At 42.6% G+C, this 27991-nt stretch overlaps 1 protein-coding gene across 3 annotated transcripts; it reads right to left on the reverse strand.

Annotated features, from left to right (window-relative positions):
- Positions 1-103: 103 nt before the first annotated feature.
- On the reverse strand, positions 104-27874 carry slc41a1 (solute carrier family 41 member 1). Of its 3 annotated transcripts, none has more exons than XM_063910623.1 (11): positions 27781-27874; positions 24619-25740; positions 16525-16632; positions 11458-11529; positions 9298-9442; positions 8090-8236; positions 6552-6696; positions 6302-6381; positions 5254-5388; positions 4929-5077; positions 104-4463 (listed from the first exon to the last, which is right to left on the reverse strand). In XM_063910623.1, the coding sequence occupies exons 2-11, from the start codon at positions 25102-25104 to the stop codon at positions 4278-4280; spliced, it is 1653 nt and encodes a 550-aa protein (XP_063766693.1). In that variant the 5' UTR covers positions 25105-25740; positions 27781-27874; the 3' UTR covers positions 104-4277. The 3 variants fall into 3 exon arrangements, with proteins under 3 accessions (XP_063766693.1, XP_063766694.1, XP_063766695.1); XM_063910624.1 differs by lacking the exon at positions 27781-27874 and adding an exon at positions 26222-26370; XM_063910625.1 differs by lacking the exon at positions 27781-27874 and adding an exon at positions 26133-26219.
- Between the last annotated feature and the right edge of the window lie 117 nt (positions 27875-27991).

The raw sequence follows: 27991 nt of genomic DNA on the forward strand, positions 1-27991 counted from the left end.
ACATTTCTTATCAGTGGCAGAGCAGCTAAGAGACAGCTCAACAAACCAATGACCACAGAAGCCCACATTTGTACTGACAAAAACAGACAATAAGACATAGGAATGGTATGAAATAATATAGTCCTTTATTTCCAGCAATTTACAAATTCCTGCAGGGAGAGAAAGCCTTCCTCCAGCCTCAGAGAACGAGAAAGGGCTTTTACAAGAAGAACATACAGAAATTGCAAAGACCTCAGCCCCATGAGAGCTGAAGGCTGATTCTAAGGCTCCAACGTGATGTGGACGTTGGCTCCCAGGGGGCTCGGTGGTTCGAAGCACTGAGGTTAAGGCAGTAGGTGGGTAAAGGTTTTAAGGCTTAATATGGAGGGAACCATCAGGAATCATAAGGAGAAGTGATATGTGCCTTTTTTCATGTTGCACGTCAGGTTTTCTGCCTAGTTTGTGGATTAAAATCGTCCCCTTTTCTCATTTTTTTGTGAACAAAAGCTGCTACCAGCCCTCCTCTCCGCTGCTGGGTCCTCATTATTACATTACATCATAATCAACTCGCTGTACATCTTATATTAATCAAAGCTAATTAAAAAAAGACTCTACTCTGTGGGGAACCTAGCTCCTGATTGGTTACTCTGAGTTGAGCTTGGCTCTGATAGGTTAAGGCCTTTCTACATAAGTATGCTTTTCCTCTGTGTGTGTGTGTGTGTGTGTGTGTGTGTGTGTGTGTGTGTGTGTGTGTGTGTGTGTGTGTGTGTGTGTGTGTGTGTGAAGACTGGTGTTAGGCACTGTGCTATTCATTAGCCTCACCGCCTTTCTACTGCGGCGAGCGTCAAGCAGCTCTACTGGCCTTTTGCAAAAGAAAAATAAAGAGAAAAGTGACATCAACATTAAGAAACGGAGCCCAAATGAAATGACAAAATAAACAACCTTATATATAGAATAAATATAATATGTACAATTTGCTTTGTGTGCATCTAAAAATAAATAGACAAAGCATTACTTGCCCCCTTAATGAAGTATTCACACCTTTCCATTGACGCAGAGGCAGAACGCTGGTCAGTGAGAGAGTGGAGGATACAGACTGACAGTGAACAGATGGAAGGATGCAACTTTTACAATAAGTCAAAAGAAAAAGTCACTCCTAATGGACAAGTGTGAATCCAGAGGACACAGAGACACATTGAAAAGTTAAAAGAGAATCCCTGCGCTGCCCTCTGGTGTCCGCTCTGCAGATTACAGTACTTTGTGACTTTGACCAGCGTGGAGACGTCGCTTCATCTTTACAGTGGTTGTTTTTTTGTTGTTTTTTTTGCTCGATTAGATTTACGACACAAAACAAAAATCACAAAGAGTTAAAGAGATTAGGGAAAGGAGGAAAGTAATAGAACAAAAAAAAGATCACAGTTTTAAAAATAATCGACACACAAAAAGTAAATCAGTCTGACCAAAATAAAATATTTTTAACAGATAAAATAATCAAGTTTTGCACGTTCACATTCTGTGCCCTGCACACGCATTCAGCTGGCCCCTGGGAAACAGCACAGAAGTCTGACGGATAAAGACAAGCATCACATGCAGGTTTCTCTTTGCCTCTGTACTCGGTACAGTCTGTCAACATGGCTCACAACTTCCTGTTTCATTCTCCTCGTCACCTGTAAGCTCTCAAAGAAAGAGTCAGCTCAGGGAAGCTGAGCTTTGGGGTTGGGGCAGTGAGGGTTAAACCGATTTCCCCCTTAGATTACACATTATCCAGTCAGTCATTCACTCCCTAAAGGTCAGGCTCCTGACCGAAGAGATTATTATTAGTGATTCAAACAATTATACAGGTGTCAGGAGACTTTACTCTAACCATAGAAATAGAAAAAGTGGAGAATGGATGTTGAGGCGTTTGCCGTGGTTATTTGACTAGTAAGGCAATTGTTGTTAGCTGAAACTCACTAGATTGAGAATTGGTTTGGGTCCACATTGAGCTATCCTATTGTTTTTAATGAATGGAAATCTACCTCTGCGCACAGTCACACCGCAAACTAGCACAGCATAATGAATGTGTGTGTCCTTGACAGAGGGGGATTAGAGCAAGCCGCAAACAAGCTAACGCTAATCAGTCAAGATAACTTTTTTTTGAGTCTATTTAGTATTTTCTCTGTACTCTTACTACTCTTACTTATACCAGGGCTGCCAACTTTGAGGTTCAGCTTGGAGTCAGTTTTTTAAAATTATATAATAAATGAGGGTCCTTTTCTTCCCTGCAGCTGTCCCTGACACTTTAGAAATGATCATATAACAGACAGCTCAAATGTATTTATCAACTATCTGAAAAAAAAGAATTTTCAGGTATTCATAAAGATTTTCTAAATACCTGAAATTCATTTTTTCCCGACAAATAAATGACCATTGAACTCATCTTCCGTAGATCAGTTAACTGCAGCTGTCCAGGTTGCTAGGCGACAGGTGACGCAAACAGGAAGTCCTCCGTAGACCCGCTCGGTCTGCTGCGCCTTATTTTTACATGTATTTATTCTCACGCGTTGGCAGCCCTGCTTATAATTCACTGGTCATTTTGTTCTCGAGATTGTAAAACAAGAGTTACTACAACGGGGATAAAAGTTCTCAAATGTAACAAGACTTGCTAGTTGAAAGCAATCCCTGTTAGCTTAGATAACTTCTGGTCAACCAAGGAGAGATGGCTAGCTAGTTAGATAGGATAGCTAGCTAGCTTGTTAATATAGCTATCTCTTCTCTTAATGCTCAGGACTGTCCAGAAATGTTGCTATTGGTCAATTTCACCTAAGTTTAACTTAATATCTATGTCAACTTGTTAGAGAATCCACTACTTGTTGAGATAACGTTGTTAATTTATGCTTTCAGTTGGTACGCTGGTGTTTGACTGGAACCTCGGACAGCTTAATGAACTACACTGATCCTTTACAGAATTAAAACCAATACCAATAACAACTACATTGGTCTGTCTTTCACTCCAATTTTGATTCCCTAAAAGCATTTGAAATAGTTTGTTAAAATATAACATATTCACATAAAAACTCAAAGCAATCATAACTTTGTATCTGGTATGAGAGACTGCTGAACCTGAGTTAGCACGTCCTGGCTAAGGCACTTCAGCACACTCTGTACCTCGTGTGCATACAGCATTGTACAGTTAGCTCTACAGGTTGTTTCCAGTGTGTCGCTGCATGTTTTCACTTAACGACAACTAGCTTGCTTTAGTAGAGAGTTAGACAGTTATTTTAGGCAGGGGAATTATCCTCTTGCGGCAAATTAAAACCTCTCTGACCTCTTGGCATGATCCACGAAAAAAACAACCGTTACTGTGTAAGGTGTACCAACAAATCCCTTGCTGACACTTGTCTGGCCATTTTCAACATTCTGTTTTCCACTGTTTCTGTGTGTTTGCTCAAACAAAGAAGAACTGTAGTCTGGGTATTTTGTAAAGTCAGTTTTAAATAGATTTGACGAAAAAAGGAAGCACCTCTGAGGAACTTTGAGGAATACAATAAAGGCTATTGTGTCAATTAGGCTATTGCTGTCCTAATTGATCGGTAGCTTTGAAATTGATTAGGTGTGCAAATGACGTCTCAAGTCCAGGATCCGGTGGAAGTAGGCGTGGGAATTACAACTTCAATTTTCTGTTTCGATTTGATTCAAATTAAGCTAAAAGGGATCTAGTGTGTTAAGTTGGTGGTCCATTACCCTGCTGTAAGGAACACCCAAATCCTTGTTCCTACTGTCCCCAGGCCAGGGTAAAAGAGAGCCTATGTACTCGACTAAATCATAAATTAGACACATAGTAAATTAATAAAGTACGTATGACAAAGCACTTGGTGATTAAGTATTCAAGGCTTGTTTGGACATATATTTTTTTGCTGTCTTAAAAAGGGGCTAACGTCCCCATTGAAAATAATGAGGACTGGCCCTGCACGCGTCGATTCATAGCAGACAAAAACAATCATTGTCAAAGGTAAAATAAGAACAAAAGTAGTAAGACTCAGTTATTAAGATTTAGGAGGAGCAGTGTAGTTTGTAGAGTGGTGTTCAATGGTTGAGGTGGGTGTTTCTAAACACAGTTTCTGCCCGCTGTGCTGCAGATATATCCTGAAGATGAAACACTACTGCCCTACAAGCGCTACCCCTTCACTCCGAGCCCTACTGGAGAATAGCCCTTTCAGAGATGTCCGCTTTCACACGGACGGGCGGCGCTCATCACTGTCCGTGCGTGCAGGCCTAGCGAGGATCCGGATTTTCTTTTTTTGTGTCCGTGCATGCATTCAGTTGCCCGAGTTCGAGTCTCTGTCCCCTATGAACCATCGCATGTGGAAGCAGAGGGCGAGGAAGCCGGTCCCCAGCAGGTCGCCCAGAGCCGTCAGGTAGGGGATGGAGAAGTTGTCGGGGTCCATGCCTCGGCCCCACATCCAGTGCACCATCCAGTCTGCCAGGTAGAGGAGGATCAACACCTGGAGGAGGAAGATGAAGAAGGAGCATTTAGTTTTTAGTGAAACATCTTCAGCCATGGAAAAAATTAAGAGACCACTTCAGCAGTATCATTCTCTCTTGTTTTATTCCTAGAATATAATAATCAGTGTATACTGCATGGATACGTTTTACAGAAGAACATTAGGGCTAGGCAACCAAACTGAGAAAAAGGGAAGATTTTATTTTCATTTTTCATTCTCCCAATTTCAACTTAAACTTTGAAATGTAAACTTCTTTCTCAACATTACAACTTTATTGTAAACATGCTAGAAAAAAAAACGTTCTCACCTGAACCAAACTCAAAAAGCTAAACGTAAAATGTGTGTCCGGCCCTTTTTACTCTTCCGTTACATTTCATCCATGTTGGTTTTTCCAGTTATCCCATCAATCTATTATTATTGTGTGTGTGTGTGTGTGTGTGTGTGTGTGTATGTGTATGTGTGTACCTGGAGTAGTGCAGCAACCATGTAGAAAGAAATGAAGACAGCTGTTAGCGTGGTGTGCCCCCCCCTCAGGGAGTTGATGGTGTAGAGGAAGGCTAGGTGACCCGGGGCGACCAGGAGGAAGAGCACCCGGGCGGAGCGGGAGTTCACCGCTGGAAAATAAAAACAGAGAGTCACATACTGATGAGGTATGGAAATACTAAAGGTGGGCCCTTTTAGGACCAAAGCTGGACAAAGCCATGGTGGGGGGGGGGTTTGGAAATCATGGAAAGATGTGTTTCCATGACATAAAACGAGGAAAGGGACAGCGGAACGCCCGTTGACTTACAGGAGCCGAAGAAGGAGGCGCAGGGTGTGGGGCACTTCCTGGGCGGGGGGTTGGGATCGCCCATGGGGAGACAGTTCATGTGCAGATAGGTGGAGATCCGACTGGCCTGAACCGCCACCAGGTTGCCTCCCACACCTGACACACACACACACACACACACACACACACACACACACACACACACACACACACACACACACACACACACACACACACACACACACACACACACACACACAGGGTTAGAACATGGAAACAGAACACAACAAAATGTAACCCTAAAAATAAAGTTTTAAACATTTTCCAAATTACGTTTTTTAAGAGAGACATATTTTCTTCACGTTACATGACGTTTAGTTCATGTGTTTCCTGCAATAATAGCAATAAACCATGAGGATACACACTAAAAACAACAAGAAAAGTGCAGGTACATTCGCTTCAAATGGGCTAAACTCATTAAGTGCAAATGATTTATTTTCCTTTATTTATTCATCTGTTATTTCTTCTGTTGATTTAAAAAGAAAGACGCAAAACGAAACACCACTTCTTGGTTAGATTAAGGCACCAAAACTAAGGTTTAAGCAAGAAAACTAAGGTCTGTAACTCAAAATACCTACATTTGTAAGTTACTTAAGTGCCATAAATGAAGGACATTTCGTTAATTAACTTCCAGATGTAAATTCAATTAGTCTATGTTTACTTTTGGTGAGCACGAAAATGCTGTTTTTGTTTCACTTGCTTACTTTTGAGTTAGGAATGTATTTGTGACACATCTTTAAACAAACCAGCAGAAAAAACCACCTATAACTTCATTAATAATTGACTCATATAGATAATAACTGTTGGAAGACAGGATGTAATAGTGATGATAAGAATGGAGGCGCTGTCAGTTATTAATCCAGACAGAGCCTCCATTGTTACTTCTATGTCTTTCCTTGTTTGATTGAAAGATGCTTTTCACTTTAATCAGATCAGCTTTTTATCTCCGCTGCTCCCTCTTTACTACCGCTTTCCCCAGAGGTATGATCAAAGTTTCCTGACTCCTCACCGTTGATGACCGGGGTGAAGACGGCAATGCCGGCGAAGTTTGGGTTGGTGACGGTCTTATCGAGGATCAACCCCCCAACACTGAAAGAGACACATGAAGGGGTTAACTGAGGGCTCATAGTGAATAAAAACACTAATCATTTTTGACACACTTGATCAGAATATGGTGAGCCAGCTCTGCCATCACGATGTGTATTCTGTGTTTGATAAGTTACTGAAGGTGAGATTCAGTGTTTCCCCGTGCGCTCTACCTGCTGATGGCCATGGCGATGATGACGGGCTCCCAGCCGGAGTACAGCAGCTCTCTGGTGGACGGGATCCTCCGGGCGATCAGCACCCACAGCGGGCACAGAGCCACGAACACGGCACACACCAGGGGGTTGGCGTAGTCGTTATCTGCCGGGGAGGAAGAGGAGGAGGAGGAGGAAGAGGAGGATTCACACACCAAACGTGGTGATGGACACAGATTTGATTTCTTTCGGCGAGATTATTTCCGTGTACCTAGCTCCATAACCTTCCTGTTTGGATCAAATCTTCCCCCCTCATCAGGACATTCAGGATTTTGGAGTATTTTAAAACAGTTTTTTAATAAGTGAATTACCCCTTTGACTCAGTTTCTGGTTTGTATTTGTGCATATGATACGATATTGCTTTTCATTTTTCCAATAAATGATTTTGTTGCTTTTGTTTTTCCCTTCCACTTCTTGCTCTCTTATATCTTTCTGTCTCTGCTGATGCAAGCGAGCTTCCCCGAGTGCAAAGTTCTTCATTTTATTTCATTATAAAAGAAAGTTGTTTAACAGTTTTTGCTTCAAATTGAGTGCAATACCATTTTTAAATTGAATGTTAAATCACCAAGTAATGCTTCAAAACCTTCGACAAAAATGGACTTCCCTCGTGAGGATGAAGCAGGAGTGTGAGGTGACAGTAGTTCCCTGTGTTGTCTGTAGAAGGCAGTGTCACACCTGCATCAACACTGCTATAGCACCTTTTAAAGTGAGCTATTAATAAAACGTGGATTTCCCATGATAAAACAAGGTCTGGGCAGTTCTGTTTTTACTTCCTTGACGGTAGTTCACATTCCTACACACGCTGCTCCCTTTCATCCAAACATCTTCGAAGGAAACAGTGGCTCGTCTGGTTGTGTGTCATGTGTAGCATCTCCTCTGTGTTATTTTAATTGAGCGGAAATTATTCGGTTTCTCTGTGATTGTGTTTGTTAAACCTGTTTCTTACTTCTTTCTCCTGCCATGTGGAAACAAATGTATCTGACATCCAAACAAAGCTGTGATACATTAGCACGCGTTACCTTTGACTCACCAAAATAGTTTATGTTCCAACTCCTCCGTACCAGTAATGCCAACACTGTTGCAAGATTAAATGACGTTTGATCCCATTTTTATTTTATTATGAAGGTTTCAAGCAAAGTAAATCATTTTTCAATCCCTTATTATGTTTATTGGGGTTTTCCCTTTCCTGTACTGTATTATAAAGGTTTTAGTGCATGTAAAGGGTCTGCTAAGGCCAAATTCACATATTTCCTCCATAGTGACATCAATACGTAAAACTCACTCTTCTATTGACTTGTGCTCCAACACATTGTAGGCTAAGGGGCGGGACATCTCTAAGCGGTTGATCAATAACAACAGAGCCGGCCAGCAAACCAATCAGAGCAGACTGGGCTCTGGTTTCAGACAGAGGGTGAACACTAAATGTTTCCCATTTATTATGAGACCTGTGTATGTGTGTGTGTGTGTGTGTGTGTGTGTGTGCGTGTGCGTGTGTGTACCTAGCTCCTTGTACAGGCCCGTGGAGATGCCTGCCAGCAGGGACAGAGTGATCAGGTCCCCCAGCGACGCAGCGATGGGCGTGGCCACGTTGTCCGGGTTGATGCCGACCTTCCTTGCCGCGATGATCACCCCTATCATGATGAGGCCTGTGGGGTCAGAGGTCAGACATCACACAACGTGGAAGACACACATGTGAATATGACATAGACCTTGTAGCACGTGATGCTCTGTGTAACCGTCAGGGGGCTTCAAACAAGTGTGGTGAGTGAAAACACCGAGGAGAACATGTTGTCTTAAGGGTGAAACCAGAGGGGATTTTTTTCCCAGAAGAAGGATTAGGATTCTCTTGTGAGGAAAGCTGGCAAAAACAAAACGTTGTGGAGGGTTTGGTTTAAAGAGAGAAGACCTGAAGAGAGGCTGAGAGCTGTAAGATATTTCAAAATGAAAACACCTGCTTAAAGTTATTTTTGTGTACCTACAGTCCAGAAATGTTTCCTACAGCATCAGGAAAGGATACACTCCTTGTCTCATGATGAGAAAGAAGCGAGCGTCTACTCAACGGACGCCGCTAATGTGTACATCTAGATGGACTCCTGCAAATTGTCGGGTGTAGTTGGGTTGAAAGAAATAGTTCCTCCATGAAACTGCTCTCAACAAGGTCTGTTTATCATCTCATTTAATAGGGACACATTAAAGGACACATCAAAATTGCCAAGAAGCATCTCCTCTTATCCATAGTGATTAAATGTAGAAGGTTCAGAGCTGCCATTAAAACTAATTTGAGTATTTCTAATGTTCTCGAGGTTTTAGTGCATGTAAATGGACTGCAAAGGTCAAAATCCCAAAGTTGCGTCCAGAGGGAGTTTCTCTCACACACACTCCTCTCCCCTTGGCCTGAAATGCTTCCATTGGACTTCCGGAACAAAGTGATGTCAATATGTAACACTCGTAACACATTGTATGTGATAGGCTAAGGGGCGGGACATCTCTAAGTGGGTGACCAATCACAACAGAGGGGGAAAAGAGGTGCAGTATGAGAGAAATAAAGAGCTTTTTGAACCTTTAAGCATGGAAACATGTCCCAGGAGAGGCACAAAATGCTAATATGAACCTGGAAATTGGCAGAATATGTCCCCTTTAACAGGGATCTTACTGAGCTTGGTCTCAGCTGATGGTAAGAAGGAGTTCTCACACTAGCGCTACCTACCCAGAATGAGCGAGGCGATGAAGGCGGTGGCCACGCTGGAGGCACACAGCAGCACGGCGTGGCCCAGCCTGAAGTGGCCCTCTGGGATCCAGCCGAAGATCACAGCAGCGATGGAGGCCAGGAAGCCCACCACTGTGGCCTGGACCTGAGCACACACACACACAGCAACACGGTTAATGGGGCTATCCATTACCGCGAACATGTGAACCCCAGACGTATGTTGGGCTATCCTGTTACAGCGGAGCAGCTTTTAGAAACGGACACACTGTACGAGCTCACACGGCACTCAGCAATACACTTTTATTAATAGAGAGCTATTTAATAACGCCTTATTCCATCACATTCTGAGTGTGTTATCTGTGGGGAACACTATGTCTAAACACACCAGTATTAAAATAGACAGGATCTCCACTCCTGTTCTGGAGCAGCAGTGTGACCCAGTGCCCCCTGACCCCCTTTAGAGGAGGTTGTGTCAGCACCGGTCTCAAGTGTTCCAGGAATTTTGGGATCACCAAATATTACATAACCACGACTTCAAATGGCAGACCCTATAGGAGAGGTCAAACACGGGTTCATGTTTTGGGAGAAGTGTGTTTAGGACAGGCTGGGGGAGGAGCAGATTACAGGGGATGGGATTACGTAATCAGGATACGATAAAAAGGTAACTGTAGTCATGTGGGATTACTCCTGATCTGCTTTATTTATTTTTAGGTGTGGTCCTAATCATTTTCTTTTAAAAGTTTTGACTTTTTGTCTCGGATATTTTTTCTTTAGATTTTCTTTTTCAAAATGTTCACTTTTCTTCCAGATGTTGACTTTTTCAGAATTCATTCATGATTCATTGGATTAGAATGTATATTATGTATGTATGTATATGTATATTAATGTATAATATGATTTATTATATGACCCTAAAATCTCATTTCTTTTTCAGAAAACTAATTTCGGACTAATTTTCAAAATTATGAATTAAAAAGAAATGTACAATAATTTTTTCTAAATTCTGAGTTGTATTCCAAATCTCTATTTTATTTCTCAAAAATCCCACTCTCTTCAAAATGTTTGAGTGTCTTCATAATTCTGAGTGGATCAGATGTTCTCTCTCTCCTCTGTCAGCTGCTCTGTAGGATAATACTGTAAGTGTGAATCTGTACTCCTACTGCCCGAATCTGCTTTCTTTGGTTCCTTTGTTCTGCTTTTAATTCAGCAGGTGAACCTATATGTTCATTAATAGTGTGTGTGAGTTTAACTGTGTGTGTTAAACTAACATGCATGGCCAAATAATCAGGATTCTCTTGATGCATTAACCTGACAAATGAAACCCAGATTATCTTTTACAAGGAATCAAATTACTGCCAGATCTGTTTCTTTCTAAGTGCCCAGTTTGTACAGTAAACACAGTGACTAACCATTACTGAACACACCAGTAACTCCAGTGTGACAGCTACTAAACACTGGCTCTGATCATTAAAACAGTGACGCACACCGGGATTGAAAGCACTCGCTTACAGCCCCACATTGTCTCCATTTATTGTCGATCCGACCACACCCTCAGGATCATAAAGTTTAGAGTCGTTCCGCCCTCACAGGAGAGTCTAACTGTCTGCTGCTTGGATCTCTGAGCAGCTAGTGACCATAACGGAGGATATACACAATACATTTTCCAGAATTGCAGACCTGATTTATGTATAGATCCTAGATTGTGAAGCACTTTGTATGAACACACATCCATAGTGCATTATGCATGTACTAATAGGTTTGCATCATGCGTGCGTAGTGCTTTAAGGCTGCAAAAATAAATGTTTGATGCACTTTATAAACAAACATGATGTGATTTATAAGGAAAACTATAAGTCTTTTAACAAATTATGAAGAAAAGGTTGACTGTTGATACTCAGATTAGGTCATTTATTACAGTTTCTTTCACGTAGCTATTGATTGTAGTAACCCTCCGAAGCCCAGACTTAAACAAGGTACAAACCATCCCTTCAAACTGGAAGTAAACGCTTGCATGTGAATTGAGTCTTGGAGCAAATCGACGGTTGAATTGGACGGCCCGTAACGTCGTTATCTGACTTCTTATCTTAACCTGATTCCTCCCGGTAACGTGGTTAGTTAAGGGGAAGTACGAGATGCTCCGTGACACATGACATGTGTTACCTGGATGAGGGCCAAGTTCCCCATGATCATCTTCCACATGTTCTTGGCGTTGTCCATCTGCCCAATATTAGCCTGAAAGAGAGCAGAGAAAACACACACAAAGTCAACACATTATCATCTGTGTGTGTGTGTGTGTGTGTGTGTGTGTGTGTCTGTGTGTGTGTGTGTGTGTGTGTGTGTGTACAGCGTGTGCCTCTTGGTCCAATCAGAACAATCATATGCCAGTTCTCGAGACAAAGACACTCTGATCTGATCCCCCACCCTGCGACCGACTCCACTTATCTCATTTCACGCACGCACACACACACACACACACACACACACACACACACACACACACACACACAATGGTCTCAAGTGGCTACAGTGGGCCAGTGTGTGTCCAGCGCAATGATCCTGATGTCCATCCGCAGGGAGAGGACGCAAACAGAGGGTCTCCTCTTCCTTCCTCTCCTCTCACATTTACATATGCAGAGGGAAACATCTGGACTCATGGAGACGCGTACAGATGTGCAGGGAGAAGTCCAACCAATCAATCAATGATAATGTATGAGGGATGGGCGTTGAATGTTTTGAGGATGTTAACATTTGGAAAGAGAATAGCTTGCTGTGTCTAAAGACAAAGCTCGTCTGGAGTCAATTTATTCTTCTATTACGTCAGTATATTGTATTTTAGGTACAGCTGGCTCGACTAAACCGGATTTGATTGACACAAACTGAGTCGATATGTTTTTGTAAAAGTTGCCTGAGTCCTCATGGGAAAACATCCTACTGTAGCGGGAACCACAGGAGCAGTTTCATAACTTGGCCAGGTTTTTATATTTCTTTAAATGTCTTTTGACAGATTTAATAAGACATATGTCCTTGCGTGTTTGAGTGTGTCTGTCCCCCTCTCCCCCTGATTGTCTCCCTACAGGTACAGCCTCTCCCTCAGGTGATCCCAATCCCTGATCAAGGCCTGCATAAAGTCCTGAGGAAGGCTGCAGTCGCTCTGTCCCTCTTCCCCCTCCACACCATGACACGTTGCCCAAGTTTAATTGTGTGTAAAATCTTTGGTTTATCCACCTCTGAGTTTTGATCCATGTGCTACCTTTATAACCATGCAAATGGACGCGGTATGAGCAAAATAGACAGATATGAAAAAAGGGACAAACGTCATAAGCTCACAGGGAAGTCGAGATGCAAATAGACACATCACCCCACAGGAGTTCAGAGAAGAAGAAGAGTTTACAAGCTTAGCAACTTTATAAAAACGTTATGCAAACTGAATCCGATCAGATATTCAGAGGCTGGTGTTATGTGACCATGTGTGATGATGATGGTGTGTGTCTGTGTGTGTGTGTGTGTGTGTGTGTGTGGCTGGATTAATGCTGTTCACAGAGAGGTCGCAGGGTGAATGTAGTAAAAAAAGGGGGGCATTCAAGGATGTTATAGAAAAAATGAGAGGCTAAAAAAAACACTTCCATTCAAAAACATCAAAACATTTTTCAGCTGAAGGGAAAAAAAAGCTGTTGTTTACACGGTCGGATCGAGCATGAATGGAGTGAGACTTCAAATGGACAGAAAGAGGGTAAATTAGGATCAGGAAGTGGTGGTAATCCCTGATTATACTGTAGTATGGACGCATTTGAAATGGAGCTGCTGCTAAACCCAAATAATCTGACATATGATGTTATTAAGTACAGAGTCTAACATACCAGGGAATCAAACAGGAGAGAGACAACTCATTCCTTTCAATGGATACATATTACTAAACTATAAGCAGGGTTGTTTAGGTTCATATCAGTATCTAGTGTCTCTCCTGGGACATGTCTCCCTGCTTTAATGTTCAAAACGCTCTTTATTTTTCACAAACTGTCTTCACCTCTTTTCACCCTCTGTCTCAAACTAGAGCCAAGTCCGCTCTGATTGGTTAGCTTGCCGGCTCTGTTGTGATTGGTCAATTGCGTAGAGATGTCCCGCCCCTTAGCCTATCACTTAGAATGAGTTGGAGCGCTAGCCAATAGAACGAGTGTGATACATAGTGATGTCACTATGTTATGGAAGTAAACAAAGAGTCCAATAGAGGCTTTTCAGGGGGAGGAGAAATTGGATTTTAGCCTTTGCAGACCATTTACTTGCACTAAAACCTGTACAACACAATAAAGGAAATATAATAATAGGGTCTCTTTAAGGCTGGAATTGGATATAAAAACAAAACTAAAAACGTTTACGATTAAACATTAAGAGAATTAATGTTCAAATCCTGACTGAATACAAAACGGAGTGACAGACTAGGGGTTAAGAAGACCAAAATTGGAGAAAAAAACCCAAAGGAAACACGGTCATGTGATGTGGAGCTGCTAACAGCCGGCCGGTGCTGGGGATTACTTTATTTTTTCACTAATAAGCGCATTAGGAAATTTACAGTGGTCTTAATCTGCTCATAATTAGCGACAGCATGGAAAGAAACGTGGTCCTGCTGGGACCAGCCAGCCAGGGCTGACAGTAATGTCTCAGGACAGCATCACACTCTGGCATACTTTCTGAGCATGGATGAGAGACGCCGAGCTTGGCAAACGGGGCTGAAAACAGTTTGTAAAAATGGCTTAAAAGGAAGTTAAATCCCACTTGTTTCAAAGACAAGGTTATGGCAAATATGTCTGAGAAAACCAGTGCATTATATCATAATCGACTGGCTGCTGCTTCTTAGTTTTACTATGAAATACTGTAACAAATAGGTGTAAAATAACTCAATAAAGCTACTATAATTCTACAATATAACTCAACTTCAATATATACTTTAACTTTAGTTCCAGACATCAGGATACATCTTATTTGTGTATAAAACTGCAACTTGAATGTGTACTTCCTTAATATCTTATTGTGTATTCAAGTTATTGTGGTTGCTTTTTAAAAGAGCAACACAGGCTCCGGATTAAATATCAACGCCAGGTACAAACATTGACCCTTTTTAAAAAAAAATTATCAGCACAGAAACTTTGGTAAAACCGTTTTTAATACCCAATCTGTCAGTGATTCACCATTACTGCTCTATCAATAAACAAGTAGAAACAAACACAAAAAACTAGGTACATTTACAGTACTTAACTAATGTACTTAAGTACAATTTTGAGGTACTTTACTTGAGTATTTCCATTTTATGCTACTTAAAACTTTTACTCCACTACATGTATTTAATCCCTTTAGTTGCTAGGCAGATTAGGATGAATGATGGTAAATATAATCTCCTTTAAATCAGACTGTAGTTCACCTGCAGTAAATCCAGCAGCTACCCTGCAGTATACAAAGCCATTCAAACTAGCTGCACCTTTACCAGCTCTGAGAACACTTTAATGATCAATCATTATAAAACATATCAGAGATATTATTCTGAAATGGACCAATCAAACAATGACTACTTTTACTGTCGCTACTTTAAGTACATTTAGAGGAGAGTACTTTCTACTTTCACTGGAGGAACATTTAGAATACTTTTACTGTGACAGAGTATTCCTACACTCTGGTACTTCTACTTTACTCAAGTACAAGATCTGAGTACTTCTACTTTACTCAAGTACAAGATCTGAGTACTTCTACTTTACTCAAGTACAAGACCTGAGTACTTCTACTTTACTCAAGTACAAGATCTGAGTACTTCTACTTTTACTCAAGTACAGGATCTGAGTATTCCTCCCACCTCTGCTCCCTAATTTCTTGTTTTTGAGTCTGAGTGGATTTCTCCGTGCTAGGAGGGCCGCTGTTAGCAATGCTAATCAGCTAGGTCACCAGTGGAAAGAATGTGAGGTTCGGTGAAGCTAATTCTTCGATGCCTCCACAACTGCAGAGAGTGCTGCTAACCTCTGATAAACGCTGCTGGGTCAGTGACCCGTCAGACGTAAAATGGAGCGTGTTAGCTCAGAGAGAAGAACTCGGTGGAGCCTCAGACAAAAGACGTAGCGTTAGCATCAAACCCTGCAGCCTTAGCTGAGCGGCATATAACTGAAATGTTGGCTAGCCAGTTACAATCCGTCTCGAACACTACAGAAACATCTTTGGGACTATATCTCGTACTGTGCATCCCATAATCTAATATTTTATACTGTGAAGCCTTTCCCATTATTTGGACGATTTTGATGCAAAATAACTCTTAATAAATAATAACAAAATAACTCTTTAGATTTTTTTTAAACATCTTTTTTATAATATGTTGTATTTTAATTTACGCTAGAATAAAATGTCTTTATTTTAAATATTTTTTTATTTGACTAAGGTTGTTTTGAGTACCAACACACCAAAGCAAATGCCGTGTACATGTCGACCTTAATGGAGATTCTAATTCAACATATTGCAGCAATTGACCAATAAAGTTAGAATAATATGATATATAATCAGGACAATTGTTCTATTTAAAATAGAAATGCTGCTCCTTTAGGCCTTGGACCTTTATTTCACTCAAATCAAACACATAAATCTTCATAGAAAACTGAATATCTAACCATTACGTTATTTACTACTTAATGTCTGTAAGCTACAACACTATGGCCTTTGGTTTGGCTGAACCAGGAAGTAAAAAGCTACCTTGATGAATTACTAGTTCAGATCAATATAAACAACATATATTGGTTGAATGATTCTTGCTACTCAGCAGATGATAGAGAACACATTCAGACAAAAACTGCCTGTGTTGATGTTTTTCGGGCCATTGAAAAACCAAAGGAAGGGACAGGAATGTTGCTATCAGTTAGTCTGAAACTCAGGGTCACATTTAACAACATGTCCTTCCACCCGAGACAATCAGCTTTTAAGGGTCAAAAAGAGGGGAAGGGGTCAATGAGAGACACTACACTACTCAACCACAATACATAAAAAAGATTCTCAATGCCTAAACCGGAGAACTGGACCAGGACAAGAGTGCAATCTAGGCATAACTCCTTCAAAGATGACAAATGACATTCAAATTTAGAGTGTAGAGAGGAGTCAACAGTCAACAACTCCCCAACACTTTCTCTCACTCACACACACACACACACACACACACACACACACACACACACACACACACACACACACACACAAATATCTTACCGCTGTTGAAAGCCTGGAGGCCAGCGTCATCTCCAGGTTGCCTTTGAGTCCCAGCAGTGCAGGAACCAGGATGAACACCTCGGACACCTCCTTGAACACCGTCCAGTGCTGCAACGACCCAAAAAAAAGTCACATGAGTAACACACCATCAACATAATGAACACACTGGCATATTCAAACGGAGCCTATCAGACTTCCAACGGTTCACTGTCACCTAGAAATGTTTCCTATGTGGGATGTGACCTTGTTTTTAAAGAATCATGCAGTGTGTTGTATAGGTTTTGGTGCATGTAAATGGTCGCAGAGGCTAAAATCCCAACATTTCCCCCCTTGTGTGTCTCTACAGATCTTCTCAGCTCTCCTCCAACAGATCAAGGTCACTGGGACTTTGTTCTGAAATGATTTATCATCCTCTCCATTCTCTCCTTTCCCTGGTGTCTCCGTTATTTCACCTCTTCCCACAAATCTTCCTCTGCTGCTGCTGAGACATCAGGAGAACACGCTGAGTCATATTTGACTGCCACCAGACTGGACAAATATAAGCTACGGTATCATCACAACAATCTACAGACTTTAATAGATAAAGTCACTCAAATAAACACTCAAATGTGTATTTCAGATATTTTTCTTGCTCTTTTCTGAAAGAATACATGTTTTAGAAGCAACATAGCCTCAACTTTGCCTTGTATTTTCTCTCCTAAAACACATACTGACATTTCTGTCCATGCACACGGTTGATCTGCCGGGCGGATACTGAATGTTTAACACTGCTGGTGAGTGTTTCTGATCCCTGTGTGCAGATCGTCCTTCTTGCTGTACAACTGGCTCTCAGATTGATGATGACGAGCTCAGTCATACACAGCGTGAGAGCCAGACTCTTACTGATGGCATTCATGTGAAAAAAATGGATATTAAAAGGCGAGGGGGCAACATAGTCTTTCTTAAAAAAGTACTAGTTTGTTGTCAAGATATCGTTATCAAAGTAGGAGCAAAAAAGACAGATATGTGGTAATGAGGGCCTAAGACCTGACCTTCGGTAACCCCGTCCGCGACTGCTGGCCAGCCCTACAGAGGTGGGTTCCCTGTGAGGGTCTGGGCTTGTCACTGTAGTAAAGTGCCTCCCTCTGCTGTGCCTCCATTAGAGGTTATGCAGTGAGAGTAGGTTCAGGCTCTACTGTGGTCAGAGCGAAGCTTTAGCCGAAGACGAGGCCATTGATGTATCCCCAGTGAAAGTGCTTATCTATGGGTGCGATCCCACAGGCCCCCAGCACTTACACTCCGGTCGGCCCAGAGCTGAATCAATACTCTCCGAGGCTCACACAGAAAAAAGAACATAGGGGACGAGGGGAGGGAAATAGAGGAGTAGCTGACATCGAGGCTACATACAAACACAGTTGGCCACATTTCTGTTTTACTACGCTGCTCCCACTGTGCATCCAGCTGTACGGGACAGATAAGGGGGTGTCGGTGGGTGTGGCTGAGAAATTCAAAGAAGAACTGCGGGTTAAACTCGCTCAGTCTATCTTCTCGCTGTCACAGAGCCAAGCTGCACTCCTTTCCAAGTCCCTTTAGCTTGGCGCACTGCCTTCTGCCAACCCTAGCCTTCTTGCTAGCACCTCTGAGAGCACCCCTCTCTTATTTCACAGCCGCATGTTTTCAAGCTTTTCCCCCCCTCTCTCTCTCTCTCTCTCTCGCTCTCTCTCTCTCTCTCTCTCTCTCTCTCTCTGTACTTCTGTCTCGATCCCCTTATCCCCCTCTTTACCTCCCCTGTGGTGATATATGTTGTTGTCTCCATGGAACACTGGCTCGGAGCCAAGCAAGCCCCCCGGTTCTAAGAACTCTACTGGACAGCCCCAGTACCTCTGTGTACGGACCTATAGGAGCTCTGGTATGCAAACCTCACAAGGGGTCGCGTTGCCCAGTAGAGTCACATGGCCCCCTCGATTTTATCTGTGACCACTGTACTCTCTGTACTCTGAGTGGGGAGGCTGAACCTGATGGCACGCAATGTCAATGCAACACCGGCGGGCGTCACAGATCAGGTGGTGTCTGTTTCCATGAGGGTATACAGGTCGGGTCCAGCCTGCCTCGTATGCACACACATGCCATGAAGGGTAAAATTAACGTAGCTGTGGTCCACGAGTATAGCTTGCCCACTGGAGTTGAACCGGCACGTTGAATGTCAGCTATGCAGAAAGACGACAACGGCAATAAAAAGAGTTCTTGGATCCTCGACGGGAACTTAATCAACTTCAGTTTTTAAACTCTAGATTTGTGCACAAACATTTGTTCTCACAGCAACCTAACTAATGATGACCCTCCAAAGTGTATTAAATGCAAAGTACTGAACACATTAACCCCCATTACCTTCACCTCATCGAGACTGTTCTTGTTTGTTGAATCCTCGTGATGCATGCGGGACAAACAAAGCTGTCTCCAAGTATTCAAGGTAACCCAGGGTGAGTTCTTTAAACACAAATGGTCATTTTGTGTTTGAAGAAAGTAGGAAATGTACAAGTTTTTCGGCCCAGTTATCATAACAAGCACTAAATCGCAATTCAATCTACGTCCTATAGGAACCTGACTGCTCAGATTCATGCACTCTTACACTCATTTATTCCAAAACTATTTTTTATTTCCTACAATCGTACTAATGATGACCCTCCAAAGTGTATTAAATGCAAAGTCCTGAACACATTAACCCCCATTAACTTCACCTCATCGAGACTGTTCTTGTGTGTTGAATCTTCGTTCACCGTTACGAGACAAACAAAGCTATTCAAAGTAACCCAGGGTGAGCACACATGGTCATTTTGTGTATAAGGTAGGAGGATACTTATTAGTGACACACATACTAATGAGTTTTTAGTCACACAGTTGTCATAACAAGCACTAAATCCCAATTCAAGCTAAGTCCAATAGGAACCTGGCATGTGGACTGTTCAGATGCATGCATTCTTACGCTAATTTGTTCCCAAACATTTTATTTTCCTACAAACGTACTAATGATGACCCTCCAAAGTGTATTAAATCCAAAGTATTGTTAAACACATTAACCCCCATTAACAAGAATGTTTGGATTATTTGCTCACCGTTGTCGGACAAACAAAACCTATTCAAGGTAACCCAGGGTAAGAAATGTACTAGTGACACACATGCTAATGAGTTTCCAGGCACACAGTTGTCATAACAAGCACTAAATCCCAATTCAAGCTCAGTCCTATAGGAACCTGGCATGTGGACTGTTGACGTCCAGGGACCAGATGGAGTCAGGTGCAGGGTAAAGCCTAAAAATATCTGACCAGGGCGAGGGCGAATAAGCAACCAAGGACCCTCCAGGGAGTGAAAGATTAGCCAGGGTTTGGTGCAACACAAAAGCATTTTAACCTAATCCGCTCGATCTTTATCACTCAGGATCCTGACGGAGTAGCTGTCTGGAATGTTGTCGAGCAAATAGCTGTGAGCTGATATGTTGTTAATGACTGTCGGGACGTAAACTCTTTGGCAGACATGAAATGACTGACCAAAATGAAAACAAGCAGTCTTAATATGAAGTGCAAATGGTCAGACACCATTGAAGGAATGTTTCCTGACTGATTCAAGTGCCTTCAGAAATACTTTTGAATCCTTATAGCTTAGGTTCTGGAGGTCTTGTTTACGATTTGAATCACAAGGATGCAACTCTCCGCGTTGTACCGAGCCAGGGTTGGTTGATTCAGTTCAAGGGATTAAGCCCATGCTCTCGTTTCCTGTGTGAAAACCAGGATGTGGTCGGGGTAAAATGGTGTCTGGTGGGCAGTGAGGGCTTGGCTGGTGTTAAACCATTGTGTCAACTTCCTGTTTACTGGTGCCTGTATTTTTAGACTCTTTGTTTTTCAGACTGAAGGTGGGTCCAAATGTTTGATTTATTTCGGTGTCAGAGGACCGACAGCTGGACACTGAGGCGCACACACATCTTAAAAATGCTGTCTTGTGACTGATAGCAAACCACCTGTTTGGCCTTTAGAGAAAAGCCTCGCTTCCAAAACTAGCTCTACATGACCTTTACAAGGGTCTCAGAGCAGGTTATGTTCAAGATAAGAGATCAACTCGAGTAAAAGCTGACCATTCAGAGCTCAGTGCACGGAGTTTAAGCCTCTGAAGTCATATCCAGGCTATACAAAACCCACTTTAGGTCAGCAAAATGCAGGAAAGACCATGTTAATTGATATGATGTCACAGCCATCTACAGAATGAACTCTAATAACATTTGAAGTTATTTGAAACGTACTTAAATATCTTATAATGACCCAAAACACAAGTGAGTTCAGAGCATGCGTACAGTCTGTTTCACTTATTCAGGTCACAAAGACTCAGGTCATTTATTCACTTATCTGTGCCAGTGTGTTATTTGCTACAGGTAACATAATGTTATGTGTCCACTAAGTTATATTTATACACACATCCAGACCACAGGTGCAGGACAGAATGAAATTGTCCAATTATGTTCAGATGAACTTTAAATAAACCACCACCGTCTTTTAAGATATGAAAGTTAATCTTGGGGAAGCATAAAGTAGCCTTTATCTTCTACTCTATTGCTATGTAATATGTCCAAGTATTTAGTAAGTTCATTGAACACACAAATATAACCTGAGGCAGATCCACTCTTCATTTACGACCACCTGTTCTTCCTGCACTTGGCATGTTGCTCTCAGCCCGGATCATGGATGTATAAGGTTTGACTTCTTCATATTTGCCTGATATTTAAGTCCACTCTTCATTTGTGTCACTGTTTGTAATTGTTCAAATGTTCCTAACTCGGCCAAACTGAGAAACCCTGGGTTGACTTGGACCAGCATCGTTGGACCGTTTAGCGGGCTTGTGTTTGTTAGGGTTAGTCAAGCCAGACCACAAAAAGATGTCCAGGTTCGGTTGAGCTGGCCTGTAGTACAGGCCGCTGGTCACCCTCAGAGTCCTAGCCCTGGCACAGGAACCTGTAGGACCTTCTGCTGCCAGGTCACTCAGCAGAACTATGCAGACGACTCCCTCCTCTATACCAGCCTGGACCGTCCTCTCTAAGAGCCCAACTCGAGTGGGAATGAGGCCATGAGCCCTGTGTGTGTGTGTGTGTGTGTGTGTGTGTGTGTGTGTGTGTGTGTGTGTGTGTGTGTGTGTGTGTGTGTGTGTGTGTGTGTGTGTGTGTGTGTGTGTGCTGTACATAGACCAACTTTTTTAAGAGGCCACATTTCAAAGAAGCCTGATTCTAGTTGAGAGCGATGCAAAAAAAGCCAAGTCATGCAGCGGTCCAAGCCACAACGACTAAACTCGAGCCAGGCAGAAACATCAAATAAAGGCTCTAGCATGTTCTAGCAGAGAGTTGGTGCCTTCAGACTGAACCAGGGAGGGAGGGAGGCTGAGAGAGAGTTAGACAATTACCTTCCCACAAGGACAGGAGGGATTAGCTGAGTTAGCGGTGTCAAGGACTGGGAATTATGCACCTGTTAAGATGCCAAACCTCGCATGTCTTCAGACACGAGCGTAAAGGAAAGATAAGTCCCAGTACCGTCTGCAGCATGTCTCCTCTTTCCCAGCCTCACCTCCGGAGGAATGGTGTGCTGAGTGTTTTGGAAACTAGAGAGACTGCAGCAGCATGGTGCAGGCAGCATGAAAACTTTTCTGACCTAAGGCAGCATGAAAACTTTTCTGACCTCAAACCTCTGCATTCCTGCTTTCAGCGAGAATTCCTCACCACACGGTAACAGAGGCTGTCACCCTGCACCGTGTTTTTTTTGTTTTCACTCCTAGCTCGACTGAAGTGTGCTGCCATTGCAGGTGCTCAAAGAAAGTACGCTCTTATTTCCCCCTCGCTTCTTCCCCTCCTCTCTGTGCTGAGTTCCGGGGACCCCAGCCACCATGTTGGCATCAGTATGCGTGTACACAATGTGCCGGGCTGGTCTCCTGGCAGCCTGACCCCCTCAGTTTTATCTGCATCACAGGCTGACTAAAGAAATATATGACCTTTCAGCATGACTTTGGCCTGCAATTCTGCACTGAAAAAAGTATGTCTAGTAGTGTGCCGACTTCTTACAGTCTTCTACTTCTTGTTCTGTCAATCACCGAGTATTAAACATTGATGTGTATGCTATTTTGTATTTACACAGTGCAAGTAAACACACAAATGAACTACCGACTCATGTACTTCCCTTAGTATGTGTGGGAATGTTGACTTGATAACAAAAGCATTTGGACTTCGGTGTATCCCGGGAAACGCGCTTTGTGGCTAACACTCGTTAATGGTACTTAACACATTTTGATGAGCACACCTCTCAGTGATTGATGAAGCGTGAATTCAATAGTAATAAATAACAAGCTAATGCTGAGCTATCAACAAACTACATCCTGGTCTTATGGCTGCGCATCAGCACCGCTAAGCTAAAGGTGGCTAATGTCCTGTGTGATGACGCTTAGTAATATCTAGACACTTATTTTATGAAGTAGAAAAAAACGTGAATCTTTCTTCAGCTTGTTTTAACCACAGACCTTATTTCAGGCTTCTAACCACAAACACGTTCAACAAAAAAATAGACTTTGAGACGAGGGAACCAGAAGTGGGGAAATCAATCCATCAATCACATTTATTTAAAACCAACCCACGTCCAAAAGCTCCTTTATTTCCAGGTTTTGGGACCCAGTTTCTGCCAAATACCAAATCCTTAATTCAATAAAATAATGGTGGCTTATTTTTCTAACCAGTATATCAGTTAGTTTATTAAAAAGCATAACTTCTATTCTTAAGGTGGATAACGTTCAGGGTTGTCCAGTGTTCCATACTCAATTTCTGGACTGGTACTCATCGTTCATACAGTCCTACTTAGCATTGGAACGCACTTATACACTCAGAACAGCAAATATAATTACAGTACGCACATTTAGAGACAGCCTGAGACTTTTAAGAGGCCCTGGCTGCACACTGCACTACAATTAGCAGTTTCTATTTGTGTTTCTATTCTGTAAAACCAAGTCATGCTTTAAACAGAAGGATGTGTGTAGAGTGTTTCATTATGGGCCGGCTCTAAGGACAGCCAGGCCTGAGGGTGAGACAGGTGATGTAAATAACCCCTATGGTGTGTGATGACTGCCCCACCCATCCCCGAACACATGCCAGCAGACACACAGGCAGCACAATGACAGACGCATGCCAAGGTGAGCGAGGCCAGTTAAACCAGTTCATTCAAATGCTCCAGGGGGCCCATCCCATAGTATGACTCTGCAAACACGCCACGAGACATCAGAAACACTACGATGACGCATTATATAAACTTAAATATAGCTCAGGATGTTTATCCCACGTAACCGGGTTGTGAGAATGGTGGAGTTCACGTCCTGAACCAGTATCCTTTACTGGGTCAGGTAATTCTGTGTTGGTGGTGGGTGGGACTTTGGTATTGGATGGCAGTCTTAGAGGAAACAAGGCAGTCAAAATGTAAATTAAAATCCTTTATTTGAAAGATACTCAATTAATAAATCCCATTTTTGATTCTCCACGTTCACTTTTTCATTGTTTTTGTCCATAATGTGTGAATATTATAGAATATCATAGTCATTTTTCATTTAGTTCAACTCTTATTTATCTAATGTTTAATTTATTAAAATATTATTTAATATCTGTCGATGTGAGCCTTTGTGACATTTATTTAAATATGCCATTTCATATCTTCGCAGGTGTGAATTATGGCAGCATTTACACGCTATGGGACACATGTCACGTGACTGCTGGATGTGTTTTATTTTGAGCACATGTCCTCCACACTTTGGTTAACCTTATGAAGACGTGTTGAGTTGTAAAGCTTTGGTGAATCCATGTATTAATAAAGGAGATTAAACTTTGCTTTTCAGACTCACAACCAATACCAAGGACTTGCATTATAAAGATGTTCCCCACTCCCCACTACCGCACCGTCCCAGACTCTCCATTAGTGTCACCAGATATGATCTTTAAGCTTGGACAATATTTACCAGTTTGGATTGACCAGTTTCTAAGTGGGATCAGAACCCATTTCTTCTGAATAGAAGCTGCATGCTCACAGTGGAGAGTGTGTTCGGATCACTCACCTGGACGATGTCTAGCACCATCCCAGCTGCCACCGTCCCAAACCCGGCCAGCAGGAAGGGGAAGACCACCTGCAGGCCGATGGTGAAGGAGGTCTCCTTGAGGGGAACCGGTGGTTCTGGGCTCTGGTCGGTGCTGGTGTCGTCGCTCTCGTTGCTCTGGCTGGCGTTCTCCAGGAGGGCGTCTTCCTCCCGCTGACCTTTGGCGTTGGCCCGGCAGTCCGTCGCCACCACGATCTCCGACCTCTCGACATCCTCCCCGGTGTCGCCGGCCCTCTCCGTGAAAGACGTGACCTCTGTGAGCTCGAGGTCGCCCCCGCTCCCTAGGCTCCCGTCCTCGGGGCCCTTCGTGAGGATCACTGGGGGGACCGAGCAGTTGGAGTTGACTAGGGCCGGGGTCAGGGGGCCTCCCTCCTTCTTCCCCTCAATGTCCCCGGAGGACATGTCGATGTCGGGGAGTTTGTCTTGTTCTTTCGACCAAAGTACCATGCGGAAGCCTTTGGAAAACACTGGGCTTGACAAGAAAAAAAGGTCAGCTTGCCTCGGCCTGTCAGTTCTTTGGGGAAGTCCAAATGGAATTGGCCACCTGATCTGGTCTCGAACCTGATCAGTCCAATTGATTTATCCCATTAAAGAGGCTTACAGTGAGTTGGGGTCGCTACTAAAGACCGGGAGAAAACCTGCGGCAAGGCACATGCAGCCGTGCGCCTGCAGAGCCCGTGTTCCTGTCGGTGCTTCGGGAGCAGAACCAGTATGTTCTCCATTCACTGCAAGGTCCTCAGGGTGCACCGACGAAAAGAAGAAGAGAGCATACTGGACCAAAACAGAAGAGGAAGGAAAACAATAGACGTGGGGGCTCGCCACAGAAATCCCCTGCAGTCACGTAAACAGTCCTTCACAATAAGCTAAAGAAAAAATGAACTGGAGGGTCTGAAGTGGCAGCGAAGGGTCCGGCTCGCAGCGCACTGATCATCAGACTGGTGGGTGCACCGGGCTGGGAATGTCTCACCTTACACCACGTGGCTGCTGGAAGCTTTTCAACGGAGATATTTAAAGGACTGCAGTATGAAGATTGAATTACAATCTGCAGAGAAGCACCTCTCCTCGAGAGCACACACCTGTCACCTGGGAAAAAAGAACAAAGTCATTAATTATTCAGTAAATTCATTCACACATCATCAGCCCCGAAACAGATTTGCTTGGGAATATCAAAAGCTGTTTCCTGACTATGTAATTCTGATTAATACAATTTAAATGCCATTATAAAACAACAAAATACAGCCTAAATACAGGGTTTATAAAACATACGGCTTAAAAAATACAAATTAGGAGCAATTTTAATGTCACAGAATGGAAATCCTACATAAATGAAGATCAATGTGCACATTTAAAAACAAACAAACGATTATAAAAGGGATTTTATAGAAATATAAAACCCCAAAAGTCACCTAAATCAAATACTGCTAGTATTTTGATAACAAATATTAAGACTAATTAAAGAAAGATGGAAAACAAACTTCTGAAGTTCACTTGTATGAGTACAAAGGTTGTGTAATCCCTGTAACAGACAACAGTTGTATATGGAGCCGAACAAAAGGAGCCTCGCTCTCCACTGACGGACAGCACAGCAGATGTGAGGAAAGACCAGCAGCTCAAAAAAAAATTTCATTCAGGGCCAGATTTCCTCCCGGCGTCTAAAAATATTCTGGCATTAACGGAGGAGCTGCGTATCCCACATCCTCTGTCACACCGTCAACCGCTGTCAACGATAACACACCACTTCCGGTTCTTCAAAATAAAATACGAAAGGGTCATTTGGACTTCCTCCTTTTTATTCATTTATTTTTTATTCTATTTTATTCTTATTTCATCCTATTCATTTATGATTTGTTTATTTATATGTATTTGTTACTTTTTACTTATTTATTTTTGGAATAAGGGAAATGTTGTGTCATGTTGACATTTGTAATGTAGTGTATTCAAACCCCCACAGGGGAAAAAAACCTGCTTGCTCCCCAGATTAGAGAACTAAAAGACCAAATATTCATAGGAACCCTCTTTACAGTTATAAGAGAGCTATTTTAAACTACAAATCAGCAGAAGTGTCTATGAATATAGAGTTTTTACTGCAAACGGAAACAGATGTGGGAAGATATAAGTGTTAATTTAGTCAAGTACTAGTTTTGAGTTCTATGCATAAGTATTTCCATTCTCTGCTACATTATAAGTGTACTTTAGAAAATAGGCATACTTTTTACTTTTGTCAACTTGGGTAATATTGTTGGTTATGACACAAATTGTATTGTTCTTTACCAGCTCCAACATTAACGTGATACATTGGTCAGTAACTATAACCCAACATAGTACTTTTCATTCTAAAGTGGGCCGATTTGCATAATTCAGAACCTTTATTTTTAAGCTATTGCATTTGCATTTAATGTAAGTAAGCAAAGTATTTCCCCTCGGTGATATCAGCACTTGTTTTGAACTGAAAGATCGAAGTAATTATTCACCACTTCCTACAAGTCTGGAGGTAAATTCTGACTAACACGATTTTCCTGTTTCCACTTAACTATAGGTCATCACCACAACAACTCCCACATCCTGCATCAGCAAATAATGACAAAAAGCCTGCTTATAAAATACGTGTCTGGTGATCTCTATCTCTATTATTACATAATAGCTAAAGCACATTATCTAATAACACACAACCTTTGCACACAACTTAATAGTCACACTCTTATTTTGAAGGCCCAGCTTCCTGTTTCCCCTCGTGTTGCTGCTGTCTTGTTGCGACACCACAGTTTTTGGCTTTGAAACAATCCTGTTTAGTAGTCAGGACCTACACCACCCGAACCCAACATGGCAAAGGCGTAAATTAGTGCTCCCCTGGTCAGCGATGAATAGCCGAGCCTCCTATTCTCTTCTACTGCTCATTTAAGGGGGGAGTGGGGGGGGGGGGGTTCCGCTCTAACACCGAGTGTATAACTCCCTAAAATGAATCTATAATTTCCCGTGCTTCATCATCACGACATAAACGCGTACATAATCTCCCAAGCTGCGTTTTGGAGGTCTCAAAAATGGCACATTCCGTTAGATAAAGCCCTGAGGCTCTGCAGCTGAAGTGTCCAGCAGGTGGTCACGTTATTGTAAAAAGCTGCTTACCTTTCAGCGGAGTGATGATCAGGTACTCGCAGTGTGTGGATGCATCCCCCAGCTCTTGGTTACGCGCTCTGGCTGAGGCGTGGACGCCGGTGCGCACGCCTTATGTACCGTACCGGCTCTGCACAGCTGGTTAATGCGGGTTAATGGTTAAACCCTCCCTCCCTCCACCCATCCCTCCCTCTCGCGCTGTGTCCCAGTCTTCATTCCCGAC

This window comes from Eleginops maclovinus, chromosome 20, assembly GCF_036324505.1.
Source record: "Eleginops maclovinus isolate JMC-PN-2008 ecotype Puerto Natales chromosome 20, JC_Emac_rtc_rv5, whole genome shotgun sequence".
NCBI lineage: Eukaryota > Metazoa > Chordata > Actinopteri > Perciformes > Eleginopidae > Eleginops > Eleginops maclovinus.

Coding starts and splice junctions, on each gene's coding strand:
- slc41a1 (XM_063910623.1), bottom strand. CDS start 25,104: ATGGTACTTTGGTCGAAAGAACAAGACAAACTCCCCGACATCGACATG. Junction 5,078..5,253: donor CGCCTCCTTCTTCGGCTCCT/GTAAGTCAACGG, acceptor TTTATTTTCCAG/CGGTGAACTCCCGCTCCGCC. Junction 4,464..4,928: donor TGGTTGCTGCACTACTCCAG/GTACACACATAC, acceptor TTCCTCCTCCAG/GTGTTGATCCTCCTCTACCT.